The 10,000-nt window shown below is 42.1% G+C and overlaps 1 protein-coding gene across 1 annotated transcript in view; it reads left to right on the top strand.

The window, feature by feature from the left end:
• lhfpl7 (LHFPL tetraspan subfamily member 7) overlaps positions 1 to 9,955 on the top strand; it is a 90,482-nt gene extending 80,527 nt beyond the window's left edge. The window contains exon 3 of the mRNA XM_031857587.1: positions 7,427 to 9,955. Within this exon, the coding sequence (XP_031713447.1) occupies positions 7,427 to 7,653 (227 nt within the window). The 3' untranslated portion in view covers positions 7,654 to 9,955. The remainder of the gene's footprint in view (positions 1 to 7,426) is intronic.
• The last annotated feature ends 45 nt before the right edge of the window (positions 9,956 to 10,000 follow it).

The following is a 10,000-nucleotide window of genomic DNA, read 5'->3' as shown; positions in this document are numbered from 1 at the left end:
ATTAGCAGCGCATTAGTCTCTTCTAATATATTCTTCGCTGGCTGCGAGGCTCGAGCGTACATTGTATAACCTGTCCTGTCTTATTTTTCAATGTAAGTGTCTTCCTCTTGCTGACTTCTCATTATAAAACACTTTAAAGGGTCCGTCCTCTACAGAGGAGCACACACAGACAGTTAGTTAGTCGACTGTTGGTGAACTAAGCCACGGCTCAGCTGTGAATCTCGTTTAGTCGGTGAGTCCCTCTGCTTCGGTGCAAGGTCACTGTAAACCAGCTTTTACTACGTGGTAGTCGTCTCCCCGTCTGGCCCGGGGGCGGCAATAATCAGTGCACTTAGGATATTTCATGTAAGTTTGTTTGTTTGTTTATTAAATTCCCCATTAGCTTTTGCATTGCAGCATGCTAATTTTCCTGCGGTCCACGCAGTTTGCACGGTGACAATACGGAAATACACATTCGCACTCCTCATCACAATGCGCTTGCGTAATGAGCAGCAGCGTTTCCTCTCTGTACCTGTCTCACAAACACCTGAACATGAATAACTACCTGCATTATGTATTTATAAGGTGTACTGTGTCCTTTTTCTACTGGAATAATACGTTTATATTATTTATTCATTATTTGCATCTGTATTTATTGACATTCAGATCGTGAATTCATTATTTAATAACCCAGAATATGATTATGGTTTCTTTTGAACGCTGACTATTGTTTATTCGGTCAACATTTTTTGGGGAAAAACTCATATGAAACACGACGCTCAGGAATTATCAGCCGGATATGACTGAATGGAAATGATGATAAATGATGTAAAAAGTGTTTCTTGTTGACGGACAAACCTGCTCTCTCCGACTTTAATCATATTAATAATACAATTTAACAGTAGAAATAAAAGATCATGAAAAGACAAATCTTTCAAACAAAAAAAATAAAGTTGTTTATGGTCATTTTGTTGTTCAGAACTATAATTAACAAATATGTTTAACTAGATGGTGAATCAGAAAACTACTAAAATATAAGACTTGGGAGTGTCTTGCTCTCGTGTCTCCTCTGGGATCCCTCCTCGCTCCTCACAGCAGAAATAGGAGCTGAGCTGATGAAAGCCACAAACAACTAGAGGAGTGAAGTCAGTGGAGAGCAGACCTCCTCCAGGTGTATCTCCCTCTCATCTCCCAAACAAAGAACAGTCAAGATGGCGTCCGAGATAACAGAAGCGGGGATTTATTCATCTGGATGGTTCAAATTGAGACCAAACTTTTCTGACAAAAGTCAAAATGTGGCCTGTAAAACACTGTGTGAGGCTTGTTTTCAGCCAAGCCGTTTGCCAGATATAGCTTTTGCTAAGCTGTTGTTGATCACTTGGCCGGTTAAACCGACCACATTTGACATTTCAAAATATAAAAAAATGAAAGGATGTGTCATGTAGCCTAATCAACACACAGATACCTTAAGGGCCAGGTAATATTAAGGCTGCAACTAACAATTATTTCCACTATCAGCACATCTGGCGATTGATTGTTCAGAGTATAAAATATCAGAAAATAGTAAAAAACGCCCGTCCCTGATTATTCCTTGAAGCCCAATCATGTTTTCCAAATTATTTAACTTTTTTTTTATCAGAACAGTCAGATATTGAGTTTACCATCACTGACAGAACTGGGAGAACTAGACCATTTTTTGAAGTTTTTGCTTAAAAAAGGATAATCACAGTTGTTGCTGATTAATCTTCTGTCAATCAACTAATCCATTTTTCATTTCAGCACTGTGGTTGGTTTGTGGGTCAACTCAATGTCTGTTGAGTCAATATCTATTACTGAAGGAGGTACCGATGGTGACTGAGCCTGTGGCCCACTGATGAAAGGACTGCAATTATATAATAACTGGGTGTCTGTGGCAACATTTCCAGAAAAAGTTCTGTTTTTCTACTTTATATACACACAGAAAATATAACGATGCATACAGTTCTGAAAAATAACATGTTAGTAATGAATTTTAAATGCAGCCTCCAGACTGATAAACTCTTGAGCACAAATCATTTGTTTTCACTCAAACAGAAATCCCGAATCAACCAGGACTTAAATCTTAAAGATTGCCAGGTTTAAGACTCGGTTGCGCCAACAAGGATTCACTTTGAAACCCGTTGAAATCAAGTTCCCAAGAACAATTGAAGGAATAGACTCAATCAGTTGAGTTTTATGATGCTGCTGCTGCTGAATTTCTCCCAAGATAGCGGTTCAGAAAGGGAACCGTTCTGGAGCTGAACAGGAAGTCTCTTTTTACTTTACTGTGACGGTGCCGTTGTACGTGTTTATCTACTATTTTTGGCCATATTGCTCCACTTATTCAAGTTTTTTCTCAAAGACGGAGAAATTGGAGGTTTATTCATTATTTTACTTTGGGTAAGCAGGCATCTCCAAATTAATAAAACTCTATTTCAATTTGGTTTAAACTTGGCTTTACTGAACAGAGGTTAGTTTGTATTTGTGCGACCGAGCTCTGCTAAATTCTAAATCCGGATTTACTCATTTTAAACCTAGTTTTTCTAAACTAATTAAAACTAATCCCAGATGAAATGAATCCTTGCTGGTGCAACGCGGCCTAAGAGGAGTGAGGAGTCAGCAGTGAATCCCCATAACCATGAGAGGTCCTTGAGCATACAGTCATGAATGAGCACACAAAATATTGGGCTGGTGGGTCCAGCAGACTTATTGATTAGCTGTGGAGAGACAGATCTAATGAACTGAGGAAGCTTTGTGTTCATTTTTGAAATTATAAAAGCAAATGTGATTAATTACTGGACCAGAATTAAGAGAATGATTCACTGCAGCAGGCGCCAACAATAAAACTATTTCTATGAATTGTCTCAAAGCGTGCAGGAAACATCTACAGCCAGCACCCTCATGCGCAAGGGTGCGAGGGTCCGATCAATGCTGCTGGCAGCTTTAATTTGATTTATTACCGCGGTAAACATGAATTCATGGTCTCAATAATTAGTCTCAAGTCTTCAAGCAGCATGATGTTCATTTATGTATTCATGGTCCCGTTTAGAGTAAAATAGATGATAAAGCAGGTTTTGCTTTAGGGCGTGGATAAAAAGGCAAACTCGAGGCGTAAAAACAGCAGTCCTCAAACCAATGACGTCTATCTTAAGGATATTTGTTAATGTTGTTCTGACATTGCTAATAAAAACCACCAACAAATACAGTGATCGATTTTTCACTTCAATCAAAAGACCTTCGAGGCCATCATGCATTTTAGTAACATTTGTTCTCATCCTATAAGAAAGACACATGCTGCTTTATTCTGGACCAGTTGCAAATGTGCTTGATTGATTGTTTGTTCTGTCAGATATTTTGCACATCTCTTAAATACTGACAAAACGTTTCCCATTTTAGTTCCCATATTCTTTGCGTGTGTTTATCTCGTGATCATTTGTTATACCTACGACAACACAAAGAATAGTCGGTTGAGTGTTTGCCAGAGGGAGCAAACAGAAAGAGGACTTCATATAATAGGAATTAAAGAGCACTGCATCTAGAGAAGACATGTCCTCTTGAGATGAACTCAACCCTTCTTCCCGTCGAGTGATGACACTCAGCACACGGCGGCAATAGAGTTTGATCCAAAGCAGAGGTCTTGAAATTGTAATGAAAGGGCCTTTGAAGCTCACAGGATTGAACCAGTAATATCTTGGGGTGAATGAAATTCAATATTAGATACAAGGTGTATGAATACCTGGGACTACAGCATATTGGATTTCTGCCATCTTCTGACTGGAGAGTATGGATTCCAGACGACTCTACAACCGAACACGTTGCGATGCGACACACGAGCCGTGCTATGATTGGTGTGTCTCTAGGTGTGTGTAATAATCTAATCCAGCGAGTTGTGTGCAAAGGCGTCCGTGATGAAAGTGATTCGTTGTCACGCTTGGACGCCAGGTTATCGCACACCTTCCCCCCCCGCAGACCCATTCAATCTCTTTCTCCCATTGAACCCGTCTCGCCTTCTCTGGGAGCAGCTTTCCTGTTTCTCGCTCCACCGCTGAGAAAGAGAATCGAGGCAAATTTAGCTCATGTAGTGGCACAAAGATGCAGAGTCTTTGTACGCCGGTACAATGTTTTGCGACTCTCCTCTCCCGAACCTCGCCGCGCACGCACACAACAAAACCCTTGACACAAAAACAGAGAAAGCGAGCGCATTAAGGTACTTGCCAGACAAAGGCCTCCGCAGCCTTGCAGCCGATGACGAGCAATGAAATCGTGTGCCCTTGGTTGCTTCTGGCTGTTTAGCCGTCCCAGATCGATGTGTTGCTGCCTCAGTCTGAGGCCTGTGTGCGCTTCAAAGCAGCCGAAAGTCTGCATTCAAACAAGTTGTCAGTATTGAGAAAATACAGCAAATCATCAAGATTAACAGACTGCAAGTTTGTCGAATAGCAACACTGTGAAGGGAAAAAGTAATTCAATGAACTTTAGTTACGCTATTGGTCACTTCTGCTTAGAAACACAAGCTCAGATTCCTCTTTAGGTTGAAACAAGACTAATGAAAAGCAAATTGAATTTCTACTCGTACTGTGCACTGTGCGTCAAGTTTGCAGTGAAAGTGGGACACATTAGTGGCATGCAGCTAACTGGATGTCCCTCCATTATTCACTGTCCTCATCTCTGGGACATTATAATAGCCCGGTGTACTCAGCGGCGCTCCTCTGATCGGGGCTGACACTTTATTCCTCTCTGTGGAGAGGGGTCCGGACGTTCCTCCCCCGTCTTGAGCTCTTACAAATGCGGAGCGTTAATTGGGGGTTGGGAGGTTAGTAAACTGTCAGCTGCTTGGCTCTATTAGGGGGTAATTGATGGGAGCACTTGTAGCTTTTTACTGCCTGGTGGCCAGTGTGGCCATGCTCTTTAAAACCTGTGTAGGGGACTGTACTTTATTTATTTTTTTTAAATATCAAAACAAAAGCCATCTTTGCAGTATGACATTTTTTAGATATATATTATTTATTTATATTTATTATTTTTACATATATATTTTTTTATTTATTTAAATAGACAGAAGACTTCTGCGATGAAAAATAATAAAAGTGGCTCCCCTTGCTCTAACTTCTTTTTACTAATTGATTCAGTTGCTTTTCATAACAACAATACAGCATTGTTGTCACCGATTTCTTATCTTATCAGTGCTGTCAATTCAGTTTGCCTTGTTCAGTGGGAGAGTCCGCACGTACGCCGCTCTCCTGGCTGCACAAGTAATGAACACTTTTCGTCTTCCTGCATGTCATTTTGGTGTCATGTCAGCCTCTTTCATCACGCTGCCCGTTCCTCAGAGGATTAGATTACCGCTCCATGTAAGACCCCGGTTGAGATGAGCTTTATCCACCCTGGGAATTCTGTTTCATGCTTTCTCTCCCTTAATTAAGGGTTTGTCACAAAACATAGACCTCATTGTTCTGCATCCTCTCCAGTAATACAGTACATACATTCAAAGTACTTTGGCATTGCCACAAAAAGGACAGTAAAAGAAAAGAAACAGTATCTTTTTTTTATTCTGGTTCCTTGTCAAAACTTCGACTGCCAACATTTGGGGCGTAGATTCGGGTGTGTTATAATAGTAGCATGCAGCTAATGCAGCCTTGAGCTACAAATGTCTGGTAACAGTTCACTTAAGGCCCTTTCTAAGACTTCACGCGGCTCCCTCTGGAGCCACAAAAGGCTTTACACGACAGCAGCACACCCCGAGACCTGCAAACAGACTTTGATGTACACGTGTTATCGCTGGAGTTCCCCTTTAAGACGTGTAAATGCACTTTGGTTCGCTTTCATCCCTCTCAGATCTGAAGGATGAAATTGATCCATTTTGTGTCCGCCTCTGATATGAGGTTGATTTTTACGGTGTTTTCGGCAGCTCTCCTCTCATTAAAGGCTTGCAGAGATCCAGTCAGCCCGAGCTGCAGTTTATCTGATCCAGACGCTCGCCCCTGCTCACTCCTGGTCTGACTGATAAAATCCAGTCCTCATCTTGTATACCTGACACTTGTTAGAAACCGCTGTCGGCATTTTCATTCCCGTATTGATTATTTAGGGGTTATGCCATGTTGCTCATCGCTTGTTTCGTGTCCGGGGTTTTGCTTTTCGTTGCCGTCATTTCAGAGTAGCAGGGAAGGGGCCCTTTGTTTGCGAGGGAACCACAGCGCCTTTGTGTTACTTCCACCCAAAGCCGACGATAGTTTGATAAAGAAGGTCATTAAAGCGTCATTAGGCGGTGAGCTTTGAGTCGCTGGGGCCCCGGCAGATAAAACGTGGGGGCCACTCTCAACTGGTTGGGCGGAGAGGCAGATCCTCAATGAACTCCACAGAGAGACGCCAGGCCTCACAAACAACACTCAAGAGACACCTCTCCTCCACCCACTCTGTGTTTCCTCCCTCTCATCCCCCTTTTTCTCCTCCTAACAGTCAATCCCAAAGCCCCCAGTGTGCCACGAGAACATCAGTGAAAGCTCCCCGGCCTCCTCGCCCCTGTGCTACTAGCACAACCCTTCACTGCCCACACAAACCATCGCTCTGACACTCACACAGCCGTTGCAGAGCAGCTCTCACATGAGACATCTCCTGAAATCAAGAGAGTGTAATAAAAGATGTGTTTGTTGTGTTTTCTGGAGAGCTGCTCACTTTCACAAGTTCAAGCTTTTTTTCCGGTGACCCCAGCGCTCCGAGGCTAAAAACAACTGTGACACCTGGCATTGTAATGGAAATGCAGCCGGCACTCAGAATGACTAAGAGCAGCAATGATAGCCAACAGCGCGGTCAATAGCTGCTTTGGCAGCACGGGGCCGGGAGACTGGACTCAATTTGTAAAAGTGAGCTGCTCTCTGGCTCCGTGGATGCTGAGGATGGAGTCTGAGAAAAGCTGAATGCAGCAGAAGTGCTGGGGGAGCTTTGTTTTAAGCAGCTCCTTAGTTTTGAAACGAGGAGTGCAAATGGATTTAAGGAGAAGTTTCAGTCAAATTACAGGTCGTCAGCGCTTTTGTTGTTCAATACGTTAAAAGCCCTGTTTAGGCCACTGTTGGACTCTTAAAACTATCTAGGTCATGATTTATTTATTTTAATGTAACACCAGGCTACAAATCAAGTGTCAAGTGTCACTGATGAAGTATCTAATTTACGTGCCATAGTGTAAGCTTTTTTCTACAAAACCTCTACTGCCACCAAGTGGCTTTCAGCTGGCACACCGGTCCAGATCCGAGAACGTGTGTGTTTTATTGGGGTATTTTGTATTCTCAATGAAACGGCAAGATTATATGAATGAATAACCATTTTACATGTGTCAAAATCCTCTTTTCCTGCTTGTGTTTCTGCGCTAAATCTTTCCTCTAACACCATACATGAGTCATAGTTTATGTGTCTGACCCCGGCTGTGTCTTCTCTGCAGTGTTCATCATGGCTGCTGGACTGCTGGTCTACCCCTTCGGCCTCAACTCCTCACTGGTGCGGTCCTTCTGCGGGGACTCTGACATCTACTACGCCGGCGAGTGCCAGATCGGATGGGGCTACATGCTGGCTATCGTCGGAGTCATGCTCACCGTCTTCTTGCCCTTTTTTGCCAAATATGCACCGAAGGAGCAGCTGTCCCCCACCCCTCTGCCCACGCTGTTATAGTGCATTGATAAGACGTCTTGTTCCCCCCCCCCCCTCCTGACCGACCTGGGCTTGATGTCACGGAGAGACACCTGCATCCCGTTTTTTAAAGGTGATGCTGTTTGGGACTCGGCCCGAGGCTGACGCTCAACAACAAACACTGTCTTCCTGCATCTGTTATGTGGCTATTCCAGATTCAGTTCATTTAGATGGAATGTTTTATGTTAAGATTTTACTCCGTGGTTATGATTTCTATCACCAGTTTGACTTCAAGTCAGTTATGGAGAAGATGCAGTCGGAAGATGCGAGGAGCTCATTTTAAATGACTACAAATATATTAACAAGTGTTTTTTTTTTTTCCTTCCTTTCTTTTGTGGGAAACAAGTCAACATGTGTAACATTCCAAAAGAGACTCGAGGTTGGCTGCGTAAAGAGAGTGGAAGCATGAGATGATGTGGCAGTATGACTCGTCCAATTAAACGTTTCAATAAGAGGAGACTGAGAATACGAAGAGGTCGGCTCTGGAGGAGCTGTCTCTACTGATGGGGTGTTGTGCTTTGGACTGTGCTGTCTGGATTAAACAGAGCTGATGTTTGAGGTTTCAAAATGCCATTTTGAAAAGAGAAATCTGATGCTTTGAAAGCTTTTTGCTCCTCAGACTTTTTTTTCTGCCGTCCAGTCTTGTGACCAGGCATTGAACCAGCGGGAGACAAGAAGACGCTTCAGCTTTCAAGGATAGTGCATTTAGTAAGAAGAGGACAATAGACACATCAGACCTGCTGAGAGGACCAATAGAAATCTCTTCTCATGACGAGGACGTGAATCGTACTAATTAGTGGTGGTTTCAGAGCAGTGTTAACAAAAAAAATGTTGGGATACTGCATCCTTTTGTTCACCTTTTCCCCAGAACTGTTTGTGTAGTGTAACCCGCTTGTTCATCATGAAACAATTGTTTTCTGTCTACAACACACAATACTAAACACTCTGATTCAGGAAGAAAAAAAAAAAAAAAAGGTTGCAAAAGGCAGGGAGATGTTGGTGTGACATGGGCTTTGTTAATGGTAGAACAATTGATCTAGATTTTAAATGTGATCTGACCAACTTGTGCCTTTTAACATAACCAAGACAAGTGTTTCATACAATTATCAGGTTATCGTCTTTTTCTGCTGATAAACTGTGGATCCTGGGAGGAGTTTATTTTATTCTGTTTCCTCATCTCAGAGGTGACGTCGTTCTCCTGTACCTGATGCAGTGTGATCTCATTAACTTGAGAAAATGTTCCGGAGGATAAAAAATAGATGATGTCTTCTAATCCTCGGAGGTAACGGCAGAGAGAAAAGGAGAATTAAAAGCAACTTGTGTTCAGTATTGCCCTAGACATTTGTTGCCAATTATCCAGAAGAGGTAAATCACTTGGATTGCTGTATTAAAAGGTTGTGACACGCAGCGAAGGGATTAATTCCCGGCATCCTCGTCTTACGTGATTTCAAAATTGAGTGGTTGAGGAGGGAGCTGTACAAATTAAACTTCGCCTTTTGGTTATCTGTGCTGAGCCGACACATCGTTCACATTATGTGTAAAACGTGGTTCTAAAATAATTTGCTCCTCAAGTAAGCTAATAGTGTTGCTGTGTTTGCGTCGATCCACCTTCTCCTTTTAAGCGCTGGCACCATTCCTGTCATGTTCCAAGGACAAAATGTCTACTTCTCCATTTACACTGCCAATTTCATCAAGCTACACTCCCTGTTCTAGTGGGTGTTCATGTGCGTGTTAGTGTTGAATAATGGGTTGGATTTAGCTAATGGGTTAATCTTTAAGTATTTCCCAAATTTGGTTTCCCAAGTCCTGACATTAAGAAGAGGACTGTGATTGCATTGCCATGTTTGAGAGACATGTTCTGTATTGGACCTCATAGTGTGCTGGACTGTGGGAATGACTGCACGGGACTTCTTCCCCTATTTGTTGACCCATTGAGTGTAAAGTCTCAGCACTGGTGAAACTGTTTTGGTAGAATAGAATTATTGTTTTTTTCCCCCATTGTGATGTTTGACTGTAAATAAACTAACTGTACTTGGTATCACATGTTATTCCTAACTGCCCAGTTTTTCAAAGATATATTTTGAGATATTACCTCATCGTGTTTGCTTTACCTGAATTAACCTCTGAAACAATGTTTGCTGTTCTGTGAATTTTTCTTTGTAATAAAAATATTTCAGAACTTAAAAAAAGAGAGGCTTTACTTTCTGTTCAGGTTTTGCTTAAACAAAACAACTCTTTATGTATTTCTTTGGCAAATGCAAGTGAAATCAACTGTTAAAGTCCAGTACAACATCACAACAGTACAACAGTACAACATCACAACAGTACA

The sequence above is a fragment of the Anarrhichthys ocellatus genome, unplaced genomic scaffold, assembly GCF_004355925.1.
Source record: "Anarrhichthys ocellatus isolate YVR2014 unplaced genomic scaffold, GSC_Weel_1.0 scaffold18, whole genome shotgun sequence".
Taxonomy (NCBI): Eukaryota; Metazoa; Chordata; class Actinopteri; order Perciformes; family Anarhichadidae; genus Anarrhichthys; species Anarrhichthys ocellatus.
Note: the sequence above shows the minus strand (reverse complement) of the source record. Positions and strands in the feature narration are given on the sequence as shown.